Source organism: Chrysochloris asiatica, unplaced genomic scaffold (assembly GCF_000296735.1).
Source record: "Chrysochloris asiatica unplaced genomic scaffold, ChrAsi1.0 scaffold00033, whole genome shotgun sequence".
Classification (NCBI taxonomy): domain Eukaryota; kingdom Metazoa; phylum Chordata; class Mammalia; order Afrosoricida; family Chrysochloridae; genus Chrysochloris; species Chrysochloris asiatica.
Window position 1 is genome coordinate 24,849,098 of NW_006408551.1, and position 22,075 is coordinate 24,871,172.

The 22,075-nt window shown below is 40.6% G+C and overlaps 1 protein-coding gene across 3 annotated transcripts in view; it reads left to right on the forward strand.

Annotated features, from left to right (window-relative positions):
* The window catches only part of LGR5 (leucine-rich repeat containing G protein-coupled receptor 5), a 209,029-nt gene that overhangs the window by 171,755 nt on the left and 15,199 nt on the right, over window positions 1–22,075 (forward strand). For all 3 annotated transcript variants that reach the window (XM_006859559.1, XM_006859560.1, XM_006859561.1), the window contains 5 exons: window positions 9,577–9,648; window positions 9,796–9,864; window positions 9,984–10,055; window positions 15,562–15,627; window positions 16,910–16,981. In XM_006859559.1, the coding sequence (XP_006859621.1) occupies window positions 9,577–9,648; window positions 9,796–9,864; window positions 9,984–10,055; window positions 15,562–15,627; window positions 16,910–16,981 (351 nt within the window). The remainder of the gene's footprint in view (window positions 1–9,576; window positions 9,649–9,795; window positions 9,865–9,983; window positions 10,056–15,561; window positions 15,628–16,909; window positions 16,982–22,075) is intronic.

Genomic DNA, 22,075 nt, shown 5'->3' on the forward strand with positions numbered 1-22,075 from the left:
AAAGAAGACCATAGAAAAATCAATGCATTTGACTTAGAGTGTTGGCGAAGAATATTGAAAGCACCATGGACTGCCAGAAGAATAAATAAATCTGTTTTGGAAGAAGAACAGCTAAAATGTTCCTTAGAAGCTTGGTGATTTCTCATACTTTGGACATGTTGTCAGGAAGAACCATTCCCTGAAGAAGGCCATCATATCTGGTAAAGCAGAGGATCAGTGAAAAAGGAAGACCCTCAATGAGATGGATGGCGCAGTGGCAGCAACAAACATAATAACTGTGAGGATAGCACCGAGCGCTGTTGTGTTCAGTTGTGCGTAAAGTTACTATGAGTCAGAACTGACTTGATGACACCTAACAACAACATATACAGAACAAGGAGCCCTGGTGGTGAAGTGAGTATGTGCTCTGTTGCTAATCAAAGGCTGGCCATTCAAACCCACTAGCTGCTCCACAAGAGAAAGATGTGGCAGTGTGCTTAACTAAAGATTTCAGTTTGGGAAAACCTGTGAGGTAGCTTTACTTTGCAGTATGCTTTAAGCATTCAACTACTAACTAAAATGTTGTGATTCTAACCCAGAAGGGCCTATGAAGACTGGCTTGATGATCTGTTGCTGAAAGATCACAGCCTTGAAGAACCCTGTGGAGCAGTTATACTCTGCATACACAGGGGTTGCCATGAGTCAGAACTGACTCAAGGCAACAAACAATATGTAGGACATTATGTACATACAAGAGGGCTTCAAAAACTTCATGGAAAAATTGAGTTAAGAGATAGTGGAACTTTTCCCACAAAACTTTTGAGCCCCACTTGTATCTTTAAATGCCATGTCTCACTTCAGGATGATTCTATGAAATATTTTTGCTAACTCCATTTTCTGTGGGAGAAAATTGATTTTTAGAGACTCAATGTCAGAGTCACACGGTCTAATCCTGAACCCAAGTATACGAGGGAGATTTAAAAAGTTCGTGGGAAAATTACATTCTCTTTTCAGTCAACTTTCCACAAACTTTTTGAAGCCCTCTCAAAATTGTAATGTACAAATAAGAATTCTTTACAGCTGTAGATTCCATGCCTAATTGGTAAGAGGGGGTGGAATTCTCTTCTATGCTAAGTCCATATATCTGTTAATTCTCAAACCCAAGCATTGAATCACATTTATACAAAACAGGATGTAATTCTAGAAAGTTTCATATGCTCTAGGAAGTTGTCTGTGACAATTTATATGCAAATAAAAACCTAAAACCATCTACAACCAAAAATCACAATTAATTCTGTATTTCAAATTTAACACAGACAGAAGATCACTCATATGTAGATATGTTGTTGTTAACTGTTGTTTAGTCTGTTCCAACTCATAGTGACCCTGTATAGACTTTCCAAGGAGCCACTGGTGGGTTTGAATTGCTGACCTTATTCTAAAGCACCACACCAGGACTCATTGTCCACATAGACTGATGAAAATGTATAAACATTCAGCTGACTCTGAGTTAAGAGACACTTGTCAGAGACTCTGGGGCATAGGACTGGAGTCATGGCTTAGAGACCTGAGATATAAAGAAAGTTAGGACAACTGTTAACCATGAGTCTAGGGACACTTCTTAGCAGATGTATATCCTTTGCCAACTTGATGAAGAGGTTTTCTGGACTCATGGGGTATTTGTCACGAATGAACTGGAAACCTAGCTAGCCCTGATAACTGAAAGAAGTCCCACTCATCAGTTCTGAAATGTACTGACAGTGTGTAGGCAACCTGAGGGTTTTGAAGTCAATTGACCAGTAAACAAGAATCCTCATTAGAGACTGTTTATTAAGAAGTTGGTAAATTGTACTGTATTTACTCCTTTTTCCTTTCTGCTACAGATCTGGTTCTTGATCACTTTTCTGATATGTTAATACCCCCAGAGGAAGACTACTGTTGTCTTGTTAAAAGACCATCTAGGCGGTTCAGACTCATAGTGATCCTGACTAGGGTTTCCAAGGAGCTGCTGGTGGATTTGAACCACCTACCTTGCCGTTCAAACCGACCTCACAGTCCAGTGCATTATCCTGAAGCACCATACCAGGACTCCAGGGAAGAACTAACAGTCCCAATATGTATTAGGGCTTCTATCCAGCATTTATTGGTGTTGAACACCTTCTCCGTGAAGCTCTTTTCTCCCTCCTCCCACATGTTTCCATCTCTGGTCACTGCCACCCCCATCCTGCCCCTTCTGACTCCCATTTTTGAGAGTGCTTCCCAAGATCCATGGGCTACTAGTCTTAATTTCCACCTCTCTAGTCCCTATCCTATCCAACTTCTCATCCCCACTGCCACCATTATGTGTAGATTTGGACCAGTCAAGGTCATTAGACTGGTCTCCCTATCATGGCACAGACTACTCTCTAGAAACATAGCATCCATCTTGTCACTCCCCTTTTGTGTAAAACAGAGATTCAGGGTTGATTGTTGACATTTAATGAAAACTTCTTATCCTGATATTCATAACGCTCCAAGACAGCTCAAGCCAACCCTCCCTACCAGTTCCCAAAGCTCTCCTGAGTTATCCTAGGCTGTGTTGTTGTTGAAGGAGTCCTCAGGGTACAGTGGTTGGCAGTTCAAACCTACCAGGCACTTCATGGAAGAATGATACGGCAGTTTGCTTCTGCAGTGGAAACACTACGGGACAGTTTTGCTCCACCTTACAGTAATTTTGACTTGGATTCAACTTCACAGCAATGATTTAGTGTGTGTATGTTGGTGGTGGTTGGCCTGGAGTCAATGGCAGCCCCCATGTGATCCCATGTGTGCAGAGTAGAACTGCTCATAGGGTTTTCAAGGCTGTGACATTTAGCCTCTCGAACAAGCTACTTCTGGGTGGATTCAAACTGCCAGCCTTTCATCTAGTAATGAGTCACTTAACCATTTGTCCCACCCAGGAACTCTTCCCTATGCTGTAAATCAAGCTATAGTCATAGAACAAAACTCTTTCCCTTTTGCCTTTGTTCCTACACTTTTACCCCTTCACTATGCCTGTTGAAATCCTGTCTCCAGCATCCATTCAGGTGCTTTTTCCCTGAAGTTTCTGTTGATCTACCCCAACGTAAGAGAGTGCTCACTCCCAGAAACCCCACAGCCAATTGTTTGTATTTGTGATAGTTTTGCCATAGAAACACAAACATGTGTATCCATATCTGACTATTGTACATACACAATTATATATATATACACATATAATGTAGATAAGGGATTCGTAATATTATTTTTAAATTCCCATTTTTTAATCAGAAGACCTATATTCCAGCTTTCGCTCTTTCCCTTAGCACTTATTCAGTCCCACATGGCCAAAAAAAGATCAAAATGTTGGAGGATGAAGGGGACTTAGGTTTGTTGAGTGGAAACTATATCTTAGGCACTGTGCCAGATGTTACACAGGCCGTTGTTGTTGTTGTTAAGTATTATCGAGTTGGTTCTGATCCATAGTGACCCTATTTAGGGTTTCTGAGGAGCAACTGCTGAGCTTGAACCATCAACCTTGTGATTCAAACCCATTTTGCAGACCAGTGCATTAACCCACAGCACCACACCAGGAGCCTACACATGCATTAGGTCTTTTAATTCTTCTACAAACTCTATAAATAAATACTATTATCCTAGTTTAACAAATTAGAAAATCAAGGCTTTGGGAGGCAATGAAATTGCCAAGGACAAAATGGTACCTGCATTAAAGTTGCGTGTCTATCAAAATTGTACCATATAAATGTCAGTGATAATGCCACTATTCTACTTCTTTGTTTTGTTCCAATTGATTGCCTAGTCTTTTAAGGGCAGGGCCATTTTATTATTCCCCTTCATATGCCCAGCATTTAGCATAATGTTGTGGTTATTAAGCACTTTAATCCACAGCACCACTCCAGGACTCCACATATCTGATAGTGTACTCTATAAACTTATTCAGTCCAGTAAGAAGTTGAGTTTGCATCCCCAAATTGTATATTTTGTCTGGTCACAAGCACTTAATAGATACTCAGTGACAGCTTCTTAAAATCATCAGTATTTAAATCCCCACAGTACCTACCCTCATACTTTTAACAGTTTTTGTTTTGTTTTTTTTAAACCCATTACTGGATTCTCACTCATAGTGACCCTGTAGGACACAGTAGAACTTCCCCACAGGGTTTCAGAGACTGTAAATCTTTAAGGGAGCTGGTGAGTTTGAACCACCAACCTTGTGGTTAACAACCCAATGATTAACCCACTACACCTCCAGGGCTCCTTTGTTGTTGTTGTTAAATTGAGTCAGTTCTGATTCATAGCAATCCTATATAGGGTTTCAAGAAGCAACTGTTAGGTGTGAACCACCAACTTTGTTGTTAGCAGTACAGTGCTGATCCTATAGTGCTAAACCAAGGCTCCTTTGTTGTTATTATTAAGTGCCGTCGAGTTGGTTCTGACCCATAGCGATCATGTATAGGGTTTCCAAGGAGCAGCTGGTGAGCTTGAACCACTGACCTTGCAGTTCAAATGGCTTTGCAGTCTGGCGCATTAACCCACAGCGCCACATCAGGACTCCAAGTGTGGCGCTGTGGGTTAATGTATCAGACTGCAAAGGCTCCTTTAGACACCAATAAATATTTGTTAGATTGAAGTGAAGTAGAAGGTCATTTCATTTAAGAACTAAGTGTGGTGTTGTTGCTGTGTGCTGTGTAGTCCATTTTGACTCACAGCAACCTATGCACAACAGAGCAAAACACTGCCCGGTCCTGCGCCATCCTCCCAATTGTTGTTATGCTTGAGGCCTTGCTGCTGCCATTGTACAAGTCCGTCTCATTGGGAGTCTTCCTCTTTTTCACTGGCCCTCCACTTTACCAAGCATGATGTCCTTCCCCAGGGACTGGTCCCTCCTGATAGTGTGTATGAAGCATGAGAAACAAAGTCTCGCTGTCCTGTCTTCTAAGAAGCATTGTGGCTATACTTCTTCCAACATAGATTTGTTTGTTCTTTTGGCAGTCTGTGTTACTCTTAATATTCTCCTCCAACACCATAACTCAAATACATCAATTCTTCTGCAATCTTCATTATTCATTGTCCAAATTTCACATGTGTTTGAAACTATTGAAAATAATGGCTTGGGCCAGGTGCGCTGGTCCTCAAACTGACATCTTTGCTTTGGAACACTTTAAAGAGGTCTTGTGCAGCAGATTTGCTTAAAGCAATACATTCTTTTATTTCTTGAGTGCTGCTTCCATGAGTGTTGATAGAACTATGTATGTGTGGGGCTCTGTTATCCAAGCAGCTCAAATGCCATTATATTGAAAGCATCTGTAAAATCAAAATATGTTCTAAGAAAGCCCAAACTTTTAGAGCAATAATTAATGCGAAGAAAAAAGAGCTTGCAACAATCCAAAAATCCCTAAGTAGTTCTTTTCCTCCCAGGTAATTTGAAGAGTCTCTCAGGTATGTTGTGGTAAGATTTGACCAGTGGGTAGAAGTTCTATAAGAATTACAGTTAATTACATGATTGTTAGCAGTTTGAATGACCTTTTGGTCACTCAATGGATATTCCACAAATATTAGAGGCAGAGGAAGATTATTAAGTATAACTGCAGTCAGCTCACTTGCTTTTCTCTTTACTATCGTTCTTTTCTGTTCTCAGAAATTTTCAATTTTACATAGTACTGATTTTTTTTTTTAATTTCACAATGCAAATCAAAACACTTTTGAGGTTTGCCTGAAACCAAGCAATCAAAAATGCTATGTAATATGTTGTGTTGTTGGGTGCCACTGAGTTGGTTCTGACTCATAGGGACCCTCGGCACTACAGAACAAAACACATCCCAGTCCTACACCATCCCCACAATTGTTGTTAAACTTAAGTCTATTGCTGCTGCCACTGTACCACTCCATCTCATTGGGGGTCTTCCTTTTTTCCTCGTTTTCACCAATGTCCTTCTCCAGAGATTGGTCCCTCCTGATAATGTTTTTAAAGTATGAGAGACAAAGTATTACTATCCTGGCTTCTAAGGAACATTCTGGGCATACTTTTTACAACACAGATTTGTTTGTTCTTCTGTCAGTCCATGGTACTTTCTATATTCTCCAACACCACAACTCAAATGCATCAATTCTTTTATGATTTTCCTTATTTGTTATTCAGCTTTCATATGCATATAAAGCTATTGAAAACATTATGGCTTGGAGAGAAGCAGCAACACCAGAAATGGAGGCAGAGGTGATGGCATGCAGAGACAGAGCAGCTGAGAACTCTAGACTCATGGAAAGAGAAACACTGTGTGCTGGTGGCCAGGAGGTTGGCTTCCAAAATGTGCTTTGGTTGTTTAAGTGATTATATTTAAAAGGGTTTTGTTTTGTTTTGTTTTGGGTTTGGTTTGGTTTCTTGATAAAAAGAAACAATCTGTGATGGTTTGGGGGGGAAGAGGAAATGATACATGTGCTAGAGGGTAGATGCGTAGACATGGGTAACGTGGCAAGCAATATACACAGGAGGGAGGTTGGCAGAGAAAAGATGAGGGTGACAGGAGACACAGGGAGGAACGCCATGGTTAAAGTGAATATAAGTAAATGCTGTTAACTGTTGGTGCATGGAGGGGGTGCAGCCATGTAATGAAGCAAAGTATATGATTTGTTGAATGCAAAACTGATGGTCTGCTCTGTTAACCTTCACTTAATTCACAATAAAAGGTTTAAAAAAAGAAAATATGGCTTGGATCAAGTGATTTTCCCAAACATCACATCATTTGATTTCTTGACTGCTGTTTCTGTGAATGTATTGATTATGAATCCAAGCAAAATGAAGTCTTTGACAATTCAATCTTTCCTCCATTTGTCATTATGTTATTTATTTGCCCAGTTGTGAGGATTTTTGTTTTCTTTACAATGAGGTGTAATCTACACTGTAGATTCTGGTCTTCATCAGTATTTTAAATCCTCTTCATTTCCAGAAAGTTTGTATCATCTGCATATCACAGGATGTTAATGAGTCTTTTTTCAATCCTGATGCCACTTTTTTCTTTATATAATCCAGTTTCTCAGGTTATTTGCTCAACATACAGAGTGAATAACTACAGTGAAAGAATACAACCCTGGTGCACAACTTTCCTGATTTTAAACCATTAAGTATCCCCTTGTACTGTTTGAATGACCTCTTGGTCCATGTACAGGTTCCTTGTAAGCATAATTAAGTGTTCTGTAATACCCATTCTTTGCAATGCTATCTATCCATTGTTCGTTAAGATCCACAAAATCATAAGCCTTTGCATAGTCAAAAGCACAAAGAAATATCTTTCTGGTATTCTCTGCTTTCCACCGAGATCCATTTGATATCAGAAATGATTCCCTCATTCCAAGTTCTCATCGGAATGTGGCTTGCATTTCTGGCAGTTCCCTATTGGTGTGCTGTTGCAGTCATTTTTTAATGACCTTCAGCAAAATTTTACTGGCATGTGATATTGTTTGGTGATTTCCCCATTCTGTTGGGTCAACTCTCTTTGGAATAGGCATGAATATGGTTGGCCAGGTAGCTGTCTTCCAGATTTCTTGGCATAAGCGAATGAACACCTCCAGTGCTTCATCGGTTGAAAGATTTCCATTGTATCCCATCAATTCCTGGAGCCTTCCTTTTTTGTTTTTGTTTTAAGTTTTTATTCTGAATTGAGTGATAGTTTACATGGGAGAACATCAGTTTTACATTCATCATCTCATTGCAATGATTACAATCCCCTGTGCAACATCGTTCAACAGTATTTGCTTCTATTCCCTCTGTTTTTTGTTTTGTTTTGGCAGGGAGGGATATATAATTATTTAAACAATCAAAGGACACATTATGCAAGCCTACCTCCTGGCTGCCAGCTCACAGCCTTTCTTTTTCCATGAGTCTAGTCTTCAGCTGCTCTTTCTCTCCATGGCTTCATTTCTGCCTCCATCTGTGATGTCGCTGTTTCTATGGATAGGGTCCTGCATTCCATTCGTGCTCTTCTCCCTTTATGGTCCTAGGGCCCTCTGTTCCTGGATTGTAAGGTTATCTACTCCCCTTTTTTGTTACTAAACTTTCATCTTTACAGTTGTGACAGTTGCAATTAGTCATGATAACAGTTATTCGCTATTGAATCATAAGAATCTTATCCCCATCTCCTTTCACTAGACCCATTTAGAAAGGTGAAAACTATTCAGTGGGTACTCTACCTTCCCCCACACACTCTGAAACTAAACTCCCTCTTGAAAACTTGTAAACTTGAAAAATCCTGCCTTTATAGCTAGCTCTCCCACCACACCCCATTTTAGGTAGCCAATGTCTATGTTGCCCATCCCTACCAACCCTGTATACAGAGGGGATAGGATTGACACTTGATGTGAAGACTCCTTCCCTCTTAGTTGGTATTTTCAGCTACTACATCCATAAGTATAGATCACGTTCATCACATTTACACTGTTTCCTTTATCAAAAATTGGTTGTTGTTGTTGTTTTTATCTTCCTTTAGGTCGAGTTCTGATCATCAAACCATCAAAGCTAGGTTGAATGAGTACTATCTACAAGTTTGGACATTCTTATATATCTCCCTCACTCCATATCAGCTGGACACTTCACTCTCAGCTCTAGCCCTCCATGGCTATGTCCTTGTCTGTGGGCTCAGGAGACAGCTCTTCTCCAGTTGTATTTTGAGTGCCTTCCATCCTGAGGAGCTCAACTTCTGGCATTATATCTGACAATAGTCTTCCGCTACTGATGAGATTTTCAGTGAATGAACAATCACATATAGTCTGCCTCTACTCCTCTCTAATCTATCGTAATCTGGAAATTTAACTGAAACCTGTCCATCATGGGTGACTCTGCTGGTATTTAAAATATCAGTGGCAGAGTTTCCAGCATCACAGCAATATTCAAGTCACCAAAGTATGACAAACTGATAAATGAGTGATGGTTCATGCTATGTAACATTGTTGTTATTGTTAGGTGCCATCGAGTCAGTACCGACCTTATGCACAGCAGAATGAAACACTGCCCAGTCCTGGGTCAGTACCGACCTTATGCACAGCAGAATGAAACACTGCCCAGTCCTGAGTCAGTACCGACCTTATGCACAGCAGAATGAAACACTGCCCAGTCCTGGGCCAACCTTACTACTGTTGCCACACTTGAGTCTATCAATGCTCCCATTTGTCCAACCCATCTTGTTGGGGGTCTTCCTCTTTTCCTCTGACCCTCCACCTTACCAACATAATATCCTTCTCCAGTGACTGGTCCCACCTGACAATATGTCCAAAGTATGAGAGATAAAGTTTGGCCATCTTGGCCTCCAAGTAGCACTCTGGCTGCACTTCTTCCAAAACAGATCTATTAGTTGTTTTGGCAGCCCATGGCACTTTCAATATTCTCCTCCAACACCATAACTCAAAAGCATCAATTCTTCTATGGTCTTCCTTATTCACTGTCCAGCTTTCACATGCATATGAGGTTATTGACATAGTTTAATCAAAATTACAGAAATACATTGAATGTATATGCTGAAATTTTGAATGGTATTCATTTACCATTCAAGTTTTACACTGAGACATTGGTGGTTTGATTTTTTCTTTCAGACATTTCTATGACAACCCTATCCAACTTGTTGGAAGATCTGCTTTTCAGCATTTACCTGAACTAAGAACACTGTAAGTCTCTTATAGGTCATTGTCCTCCTGTAGAGTTGTTGCAAAGATCAAATGAATAATCTAGTTTGAAGTGCTATAAAAATAGCAGTTAAAATTACTCCTTTTTAGAATCTTCTTCCAATAATTCTCTTGAACTCTTTCTTTTAGTACTTTGAATGGTGCCTCACAAATAACTGAGTTTCCTGATCTAACTGGAACTGCCAGCCTGGAGAGTCTGTAAGTAGTTGAGTGGGCTCTTGACTTTGCCCAGAACTCGAGCTGCCATCGGGTGAATCAAAATATGTCATTGTGTGACTCCTTAATAAAAGAATCATGTCTGTTTTGTGTTTCAACAGGACTTTAACTGGAGCACAGATCTCGTCTCTTCCCCAAACTGTCTGCAATCAGTTACCTAATCTCCAAGTGCTGTGCGTATCAGCGAGGACATAATGTTGTATAAACAGGCAACTCCATTTAGGGGTGAAATGGCAGACATTATTCCAATCATCCTGTGAAAAAAGGAAAAGATTCTTTCCTTACAGGTCTCCAGGAGGTCAGGCCTCCTTTCTCCTCTGGGCCCTAGAAATGGCTTTCTGACTTGATGGTGGTAACTGCATGTGTACCCCTTGTTGTCAAGTCCCAAGCAGTCGTCCTTTAGTGTTTATTTGGCACATATTCTGAACAGACACATATGTCCACTCAGAAAATGGACATGAACAAGCTATTACTACATTTCCCTTCCTACAGGCTTTGCATTGTGGTGGTGCTGATATACTATAGAGTTGGTTCCGACTCATAGTGACCCTGCATAGGGTTTCTAAGGCTGTAAATCTTTACCAGATCAGAAAGCCTCATCTTTCTCCCACAGAATCACTAGTAGTTTCAAACTGCTGACCCTCGTATTACTAGCCCAACTTGTAACCACTATGCTACCAGAGCTCCTTAAAGGCTTTCCATAGCAGAGCAAAATAACATAATGCATCAACAGTCCACTATGGATGCCAAAATAAAAAAAAAGTTATCAAGCCCATGCAAATCTTGATAAAAATGAACATTCTTCCAGTATTGTTGTTAAGTGCCATCGAGTCGGTTCAGACTCATAGTGTACCCTGTATAATGTTTCCAAGGAGCAGCTTATGGGTGTGAACAAGTGACCTTGCAGTCCAGCACATTATCCTGCAGCACCACACCAGTATAGTTGTTGCTGTTGTTATGTGCTGTGGAGTCAGAGTATAGTTGTGGGTGCTACAAAAAGCTTATAAAGATTCAAAGAGGCTTGTACTGCCTTGCCTTTAGGCCCCTTAGTGTCTTACCATAAAGGATGTTGATGGTTCAGTAGCAGAATCTTCACCTTCCATGGGGAAAACTTGTCAGGTCAGTTTGAACCACAAGGTCAGTGGTTCAAACTTACCAGCTGCTCCTCGGAAACCTTATACAGGGTCACTATGAGTCAGAACCAACTCAACAGCACTAAACAACACAACATAAGGAAGACTTGGGTTCAATTCCCAGCTAATGCCCATTATGCTCAGTCCCCATCCATCTTTCAGGGAAGGCTCTTGTCTTGCTATGATACTGGACAGGCTTAAGACTAAGGTGGACTTGGGAGAGAGCCCTGGCAATCAATGTATGAGAACCCTAAGGATCACAAAGACACAATTTGCAACCAAATGTGGGGATGGTACAGGCCTGGGCAGCTTCCTTCTCTTGTACATGGGAGTCAGCTCAGTGTCAGTTAACAACAGTACTAAACATAATCTTGCCATGGTGCTGTTCTTACATGTTGGAGGCCTGTGGCTATTGAGTGCCTATGCTTCCACTGTAGGCATTACCTAGCAGCAAAACTGCAAATATCGAAGGGAGAAAGGGGAATCTGAACCACGGTCATTCTGCCTTCCCCATCCCTAGCTCTCCAAATCACTTCAGACTCCACAAGCTCAGTGAAGTGAAGGCGCAGTCACACCCATCATTCATGGCCGCAGGATGCAGGGTGTAGAGCAAGTCTCCTCTTCTTCACCCACTTCACCTTATAGAGATACATATGAGAAAACTGAGAATGTGAGAAGTTAAGTCCATTTTTCAAAGCTACGCTGAGAGAAACTAGCAGAGCCCAAGTTCAAATACAGGAAATTTCATTTAATAACTGAGAAATATATGTATACCAGGTAATGGAAATTGTTGGACCCATCTTGAATTCTGCCTACTACACCTAGAATTAAGGAGCTCTGGTAGCATACTGGTTACAAATCGGGCTGTGGGCCGCAAGGTCAGCGGTTCGAAACTGCCAGCTGTTCCATGGGAGAAAGATGAGGCTTTCTGCTCCTGTAAAGATTTACAGCCTTGGAAACCCTGTACAGGGTCGCTATGAGTCGGAACTGACTCCATGGCACATAACAACAACACCTAGAATTGTTGTTGTTAAGTGCCATCAAGTCATTTCTGACTCAGAGCGGCCCTCTATAGGATTTCCAAGGAGCAGCTACTACAGGCATTAGTATCTCTATTTCTGGAGGAAAATGATTCGGTAACATGACAAGGATTTCACATACTATAACTAATATGTAGAGAATCAAAATTCAAGTCACATTTGTCTCCACCACATCACAGTGCACAGTAAACCACCCAGGTCTAGAACTACCTAAGTGGAGGTAGACTGGCAAAATGGTTCAGAGCAAGAGCTCCAGGTTCAACAGCATCTTGAGCAAGTTATTTATTCCTTCTGGGGCTCATTTCCTCCATCTTTATTATAAAACAGAGATGTGGCCACTTCCCTCAGAGAATCATCATGAGGATTTAATGAGAAGTTGTTGTTAAGTGCCACCAAGTTGGTTCACACTCATGGCCACCCTGTATAGTGTTTCCGAGGAGCAACTGGTGGGTTTGAACTGCCAGCCTTGCCACGAGCAGTCCAAACACCACACACTTCAAGCAGCACCTGGGACTTGTCTTGGTTAATGTTAGAGCTTATCATCATCTTTCTCAGTTATTCACCACATTTTTCTTTCCTCAACTTACTCTTCCCTCATGTTAGAACTTGAAAGTCTAAATAACTCAATGTTAGTAATTTGCATTTACAAAATTTCTCATTTGGCCTTCACAACAGTCCTATAATATCAGCAAAGCATGTATTAATATCCTCACTTTTGTAGAGAACTGAGACAGAAAGACATCATTGCTTTGGACAATGAATCTACAAGTAGAATTGGTTGAAGTTGAGACCAGAATCCAGGGCCCTGACTTGTACTTCAATCTACTTTATGTAGTCCTGGACATCTAGGTGTAAGAACCCCTCCTTTTGTACCGATTTACCCACCAAGTACCTGTGGCATAAGGAGCTCTGGTAGCGTAGTGGTTACGAATCGAGCTGCAAATCGCAAGGTCAGCAGTTCAAAACTACCAGCCGCTCTGCGGGAGAAAAATGAGGCTTTTTGCTCCCGTAAAGATTTATAGCCTCAGAAACCCTGCACAGGGTAGTTATGGGTCGGAATCGACTCGATGGCACTTAACAACAACAACAACCTGTGGCATGACGAAGTGGTCACTGCACATATATGGTTTGCTCCCATTTGATTCACCTCTATGGGATTACTTGGTCCACAACACAAGCTGTGTATGGCTTTCACCACTTACTGGCTGGTGATTTTAGGCAAGTCATGTCGCTGTTCTGTGGGGATAATCCTAGCATCTCTCTCATACTGTGGTCACAAAGATTAAATGAGATAAACACAGTTGTAAAGCTGTAAACACAGTTCCTGGATATAGGAAGTATTTGAGTGTTAGCTAGGGTATTCGTCAACGAGCACTGGTTGCACACTGGTTAAGTGCTCAGATGTTTAACTGAACAGTGGTTCAAACCCACCAGCCACAATGAGGGAGAACATATGACTGTCTGTTTCTGGAAAGATTACATCTTGGAAACCCTATGGGGAAGTTCTACCCTGTCCTATAAGGTTGCTTTGAGTCTAAATTGACTCACCAGCAGTATTGTTGTTAGGTGCCATTGAGTCAGTACTGACTCATAGTGACCTTATGCACAACAGAATAAAACACTGCCTGGTTCTGCACCAACCTCACAATCATGGCTACGTTTGAACTCATTGTTGTTGCCACTGTGCCAATCCATTTAGTCGGGGGTCTTCCTTTTTTTCTCTGACTCTCCATTTTACCAAATATCCTTCTCCAGAGACTTGCCCCTCTTGACAATATATCCAAAGTATGAGAGACGAAGTCTGGCCGTCCTGGCCTCCAAGAAGCACTCTGGCTGCACTTCTTCCAACACAGATCTGTTGGTTCTTTTGGCAGTCTGTGGTACTTTTAATTTTTGGCAGCACCATAACTCAAATGCATCAATTCTACAGTCTTCCTATGCACTGTCCAACTTTCACATGCATATGAGGTTATCGAAAATGCCGTGGCTTGGGCCAGGTGCACCTTAGTCCTCAAACTGACATCTTTGCTCTTGAACTCTTTGAAGAGTGTTCAAGTGAGTAAGGATAATTGTCAGGTAAAAGATGCAATGTCATTATGTAGGAGGTTTTATGTGTCCTCTACTAAGAGTTACACAAGGAATCATTTGTCCACTTGTAACCTATGGAGATGAGTGAATCAAATTATTATCAACTTTGATTATGTCCATTTTATTCCACTCACTACTTTTCAAAAGTACATACCATATTGCTCATCAGGTATGTATATGTGTAGGTATGATTTTGTTTTGTTTTAGGTCTTTCAATCCTCTGATATAAACTACAAGTTTATGTTTGCACATAGCTTTAATTGAACCATTTAGATCTAGTAAATTAACTCCCTTCCTGTATAAATTCTGTGTATTCAGGTGTGGTGCCGTAGGATAAAGCACTGGACCACAAGGTCAGTTTGAACCACAAGGTCGGCTTTTCAAATTCACTACTAACTCCTCGGAAACCCTATACAAGGTCCCTATTAGTTGGAACCTTCTCAACGACTCTTAACAACAACAATAAATATAGGATAAAATGATCCATTAAAAGAATGTTGTTGTATATGTACATAAATTTATGTATATATATATATGGACTTCTGGTGTGGTGCTGAGCTCGACTGCAAAGTCAGTTTGAACCACAAGATTGGCGTTTCAAGTTCACCATTCACTCCTCGGAAACCCTATACAGGGTCACTATGGATTGGAACCAACTCAAAGACACTTAACAACAACAACAATGTAGATGTATATATACCGTAATTTACCTACCACGCTGGTGGCTCCTTAAAAAGAGCTCTACTGCTAACCAAAAGGTTGGCAGTTCAAACCCACCAGCTGCTCCATGGCAAAGGATTTGGTTTGGGGTTTGTTTTTTCATTTTTTAAGCTTTCTGAAAATTACCATGGCTTGTTTTAGATTAGTTATGTTATACTCTATAAATATGTCCAGATGGTTGTTTTTTTTTTTTTAATTCTGTAAGTTGTTGAATTTTGTCTAAAGTCTTTCTTAGATTTCTTCCCACCACCCCCACCACCCCCATCCCCGCCCCGTGATGATTGATTTCAAAGTTTGTACTATGTTTTGAATTGTTGTTAGGTTCTTTTTAGTTTATTAGAAAAGATGATTTCTCTTAACTATAGATGTAGCAACTCTTAGAGACAGGGGCACCATTATTTAATTTAATTTGTACTCATTTCAGTAAGGTAATAGCTAGAACATTGCAGATCACTAACAAAATATAAATAAATTCATTAAGTAAATTAAAGAAGTATAACAGTTACATTTCAGTAAACACTTGAATCTACTTCTTAATCCAATAATGCCTGTGACTACCTGCTCCCTGTCAGTGCTGGGAACACGCTTAGAGCCTGCCTTTGGGAGATATGTCATCTCAGAGGGATCAGGAGAGCAAAGCATGTTTCCTTAGATTAATACATAACAGATGTTTCCCTCTTGCACCTTCTGTTTTACAGAGATCTGTCTTACAACCGGCTAGAAGATTTACCTAGTTTTTCTATCTGCCAAAAACTTCAGAAAATGTAAGTCTGTAAGAGTCTCTAAATTGCCTCGCAAAACCAAAAGCCCAAACTCACATCTTACAGGCATTATTGTTTCATTTACTGTGTGGTTCACTGGAGAGACATTTGATGCTTTTCCTTCTTAGGCATATGAGGTATGGCTATAAAGTTAGGAAACTTATTATTAAGCATAGTATGACTTTATCATGTATTGCAGGCATACCTTATTTTATTGAGCTTCGCAGATACTGAATTTTTGTGTTTGTTTTTTACAAATTTGTTTGTGGCAACCCTGCATTAAGAAAGTCTATCAGCACCGTTTTTCTGAAACATGTGCTCTCTTGGTGTGTCTGTGTCAAATGTTGTTAATTCTCACAGTATTTCAAACTTTTTCATAATACTATTGTACGCTTAATAGGCTACTGTATGGTGTAAACATAACTTTTATATGCACTAGGAAACCAAAAAAAGAAAAAGAAATCATGTGACTCACTGTACCGTAATTCCCTTTATTGCGATGTTCTGGAACTGAACCCACAATATCTTGTGGTATACCTGTACACTGTTACAGAAATAATACATTTATTATGTATTTGTTTCCACCTCCCTCCATCACAGTTATTGGTGTAATAATGAACCATGTTTGTTTGAGCTTTGGAATTTTCTTCTCCTGCATGTACGACCAAACTTAGTTATCCAATGAATGGTTTCTTTTTCAATATTAAGGGGGCAGTAGGGAAACTTGAGTTTGTTCATTTGTTTCATAATAGTCATCTTTAGCAGTGGTGCCATATTTGCCTCTAGATGTTATTCATGAAACATTTTGGAATTCCTCTCTTGAAATGGCCTCCCCATATAAATCAGCCTTGGTGCATTATAGTCAAAGCAGTATTAATCATCTATCCTTTCACACTTGATTTTTCTCTGAATGCCTCTGAGTCATTAAAAGGGGAAAAAAATGACACTCCTAAAGACCCTCAAAGAACCTAAGACAGGCTTAGCAGGCAAATGCCAGGAAAGGAGCCCTCAAAGTATTTTGAGTGATGATGGCAGTTTGGAATATGGTTTTATATCCTACCAAAGGAACAAACTGCTTTGAAAGAGAGGCAATAGTTACTTAAGTGTATAAATTGTAATGTTCTTTTTTTAAACAAAACAAACACTTGAAAAAACAGTGAGTTGATAGTCACACCTCATATGTTCCTTTAATTGAGGGCAAGTAGTCCCACTTTAAAAGTCTCTATAGACTAATCTTTTGAAACCAGTCCCTTTGAAATGGATCTTTCGAACTCTCTCATTCCAGTGACCTCCGACATAATGAAATCTGTGAAGTTAAAGCTGACACTTTCCAGCAGTTGCTTAGCCTCAGAGCTCTGTGAGTACCACCTCTAGCACCTTCCCCAACACTGAACACTTTCTGTGTGTTTTGGACTTCCCCTTAATAGTTTCTTTTTACTGTATACTCATACTGTTGGGCCTTCGTGCATGTTGTTGCTATGAAAAAGCAAATATTTTTGCTCTTGGTAATTTCCAGAAATAAATTCGAAAGTAGTAAATTTGCAGGCATATTTTCTACCAGTTAGCAGACACGAAACTTTGACATAGAGAAAAGAGGCCAAGCTGTTGAATCACTTACAGATTGTGTTCTGTCTTCACCTGAAATTGCAGGGATCATTTTACATACAACAAGATGACCACACATTTCTTCCTTCCTGCTCTGCTTTCTTGGTTAAGCAGAGTTTTTCAACAGGTTTCTTAAAGTGCTTAAGAAGCAACTCCACTTCTAGATATATAGTCAAGAGACTTGAAAGCAGAAATACAAATATGTATACCACTGTTCACAGCAACACTATTCACAATAGCTAAAAGCTAGAATCTGAAAGCTAAATTGCCCATCAATGGATGGATGGATACAAAAGGTGGTATATGCATGCTATGAAGAGAAATGTTCTGCTATGCATAAGGTCGCTATGAGTCAGTACCAACTCAATGGCACCTGACAACAACAAAGAGAAATGCAGTCCTGATATACGCTGCAACATGGAAAACTTTGAAAACATTATGCTAAGTGAAGTAAGTCAGACACAAAAAGGACAAATATTGTATGGTTCCATTTATATGAAATATTGAGACTGACTAATGTAATGTTGTTATTAAGTGCCGTCAAGTCAGTTCCAACTGATAGCAACCCTACATATGGTTTCTGAGGAGCCGCTGGTGGGTTTGAACTGTCAACCTTGTTGGTTCCCAGGCCAGTGCTGGTCATCTCATAGCACGACTCCAGTTTATTAGTAGCCACCATGAGTGCGAGGAAGAGGGAAAGAGGACATTATTGCCTAGGGGATATTGAGTTTCTGATAAGAATAATGGGAAAATTAGCAAAGGTACAGTGATGATTATACAACATGGCGAACATCATTAATGTCACAGAATTGAACATAGAAAATATATATAAATGGCAAACTGTTGTATGTATTTTTGAACTTTTTGTTGTACACTGAGTGAAGGTTTACAAAGTAGATCATTAGTTTTATTTACATCCAAGCATTCAGATACATTTGGTTTCCTCTCAGTGATTACAGTCCCCTCTACGTAACATCATTTATCCCACTTCTTCCCTGTGTCTCCTGTTTCTATTTCTTCCCACATTTAAAACAGTCTGTTTTATCTTGAAATCGATTTGACTTCCTTGCCATTTGGAAGTTCTGTAACTACACTATTCCCTCTTTTTACTTTGTAACTGTCTTTATTACAAATTGGTGTCTTTGGTTCCCTATTTTCACCTTTATAGGTTTCACTTTGGATACTTCGATATCTGGGTTGACTTCTGGGTGGTGGTGTCATATATGTTCATCTCAGGTTATTGTCTACAGTTACTGGTTCTATCTCCTATGAACTCCCTGTACTATGTCTTTTAACATTAGTCTAATTTTTACAAATTCCTTTCATTTCTATTTATCTGGAAACGTCCTAATTCCACCATCATATTTAAGGGATAGTTTTGCTGAGTATGATTCTTAGTTGGTAATTTTTTTTCTTTCAGAGTTTTATATGTCATCTCATTTCCTTCTTGCTTGCATGATTTCTGCTGAGAAGTCAGACCTTAGTGGTTTTCCTTTGTAGGTAACTTTTCATTTTCCTCAAGCTGCTCTCGGGATTCTTTCCTTGCTGTTAGTTTTGGAAAGCTTGATTATGATATGTCTTGGTGATTTTCTTTTGGGGTCTATCCTGATTGGGATTTGTTCAGCTTCTTGAATTCATATTGCTAAAGCCATGTATGACTTCCCCTAGTTTCATAAGGGGGAAGGAGAATCAAACTCAAAATCAGCCCAAGACCAATTCCTGTGAAGTGGAGGTCATGGCTTGGGAATATCTGTCAGCCAAGGAGCTCATGGGATGATGGAAATGGTTTGGGATGCCCAGTCCTAGATGGTTTTCCTGCCAGCCTACGTATTGTCTAAGGTCAGGACACCTGATCCGAAGGAGTTCATGCCAGCTCAGAAATTAGCTGAGGTCAGGGTGCTTGTTCCTGGAAAAAACTCATTCGGGCAGCTGGTTATGGAAGGAGTTCCTGATGGCCATGGGGTGGCCAGGACCTGACACTTCAAGTTCTGCTGGTATGATGAGAGGAAGTTCAGGTGCCCCAGAGTCAGGGGCAGAGCATGATCCAAGAAGGTGCTGTTCTGACCTCACAGCCAGGGCTGTACAGGAAGGGGATGGTCCACTGGGTGGGTGAAGGTGGACTGGCCATGCTTCTGAAAGTCACCCAGGAGGGTGTGGGGAATAAGGGAGGATGCCACCTTTCTCATCACTAGCTTTCAGTGTGCATTTGGGTTGTCAGACCACTGTCTCAATCAAATGCTGCTTGCAAAAGTTTGGGTCGGCCACAATTCATCAGGTCAGCTGACAGGTCCCCCTCTCCCCACCCTCCACCCCATCTGTCTCATCTCTCATGATCCTTTGGTTCAGTTTCTCCTCTTAGTTGGTATTCAATCCACTTTTCTCTCATTTCCTCTGGAGCTTAGGATTCCAGGATTATCATTCAAAGCAATTGTATTTGGTCTGTCATATCTTTGTTGTAGAGGGTCATTGCAGTGTGTCTCCCTAGTCCCTGCTATGTAAATAGAAATATGATCATGTTACTTCCCTGCTTCGAAGTTATATTAGCCCCCTATTGTTTTCAAGATCAAGACCAAATTCTAGCACTTTCCTTCAAAATCTGATTCCAGCATCCCAGCACAGCCTCATTGCTCATCTACTCTTTCCCAGTCCCCAGATACACAGGCTACTGTTTCTTCTGTACCCATTGCCTTTTCTATGCACATGCTCACCTTTGCCGTATCTCTCTAGCTATCTCCTAAGACTATGGTCCTGCACCTCCAGACCCAGTGCTTCATTCCCTCAAGGTGTTCGGTTATGGCTAAGAAATTTTCATAACTTTCTCCTCTGTATGCTCTATTCTAGTCAAGGATACATTTGCAGTATATCTAAATGCATATGTAGAAATAGCCTCTGTCAAACCTATATACTCGTATAGTGTGGAGTGAAGGCTCTGGTGAAAAATAAGACTCCAGGAATCGACGGAATAAAAATTGAAATATTTCACCAAACTGATTCAGCACTGGAGGCACTCACTCATCTATCCCAAGAATTTTGGAAGACAGCTACCTGGCTAACAGGCTGGAAGAGATCCATATTTGTGCACATTCCAAAAAAAGGTGACCCAATGGAATACAGAAATCGTTGAACAAGACTGTTAATTTCCCATGCTAGAAAAGTTTGATGAAGATAATTCAAAAACAGTTGTAGTAGTATATGCCAGAAATTCAAGCCAGATTCAGAAGAGGACGTGAAATGAGGTATTGCTGATATTGGATAAGATCATGGCTGAAAGCAGAGATAGATGTTTGCCAAAGTGAGCACACCAAACATGTTCTGAGGACAAGATCAAGGACTCTGAGATCAGTCCACCTGGCTTTAAATCCCTGCTCCTGAAATTGCTGTCTGACTTTGGCCAAATCAGTGTATCTTCATTTCCTCATCAATAAAATGGAGTTAATGACAACACCTGCCTCCTTGTTGTTGTTATTGTTAAGTGCCATTGAGTCGGTTCCTACACATAGCAACCTTGTATAGGGTTCCCTAGAAGTAGTTGGTGGGTTTGATTTACTGACCTTGTGGTTAGCATTTCAGTGTTTATCCTACAGCTCCACAGCAGACTCCACCTACCTCCTAATATTGAGAAGCCCTAGTGGTACAGAGGTTAAATGTGCAGCAGTTTAAACCCACCAACTGCTCTGATGGAGACCAAGGTGGCAGTCTGTTTCTATGAAGATTTACAGCCTTGGAAACCCTATGAGACAGCTCTACTTTTTCCTATAGGGTCACACAATGGCTGAAGGTTGTGTTGAAAGTTTTTAAATAATACATGCGAAGAACTCTTAAATGTGCTGGTACATAATAAGTAGGTGCCAGTATAAATATCATCATTATTATCAGAATGTAAGTACATCATTTCTCAGGGTACATCAATGAAGGTCCTGGCAGAAGATGGAATTCACTCAGTTCAAATCAAGAGACACACTGGTGTTGGCAGAGAACATGCAAGGGATGGGTGTGCAGAAACCAGCAACATCACAAAGTCTGGGGCCTAGGAGACATGGGCAAAAATGGCATATCGAGACCCAGAAAAATGGAGGTATAGATACAATGGTCAAGAAGGTGTGTAGCTGCCAAGGTTCCAAGATAGCGAGGGAACAAACCACAAGTACCCCATCAACTCTTTCAAGAGACTTCCACTGGGAATCCAACTGAGAGGCGCCAAAGTCCTGAGATGCAGCCCTCAGCATCAGCCCCTGACATACAGTGGGGCTGAAGAGTGGAGAGCAGTTCTAGTGCTGCGGGGGAGATTCCAGCACACAGGTTCAGAATTGGAAAGGAATTACTGTCCTTTGAACATATAAATTCTCACATATTTGCTTAAAACCCAATCAAATTGCTATAAAGCCCCATGACTAGCAAATCAGGACTTGGCCAACATTTTGCTGTGAAGCTCACCAGGGCACCCACGTTTTACTCAAAGCAGCCAGAGTGTCTTTGACTTGCATACCTCCGTGGATACATATTTTATGAGCAGCTCAATAAAAAGCAGTTTCCTTTCAGTAAAAGGCCCCACCACTATTTGCTAGCTTTCCCAACCCTTGCATTCCATTTCCACCCCTCATTAGCTGGAATGTTCTGGGATCAAATGAAAAGGGGCAAAATGAAAAGACTTCCCGTCACCTCCATTTAGGGACTCTTTCAAATGAGAATGTAACTAGTCTATGAATACCACTTACCCAAGCTAACTCAACATTCTGATATCATAAATAACTTAACTTATCTACCCTTTAGAGAATTTTACTGTGATCACTTTAAATTTGCTCAACTATTTACATTAAATTAAGGAGCTCTGGTAGCGTAGTGGTTA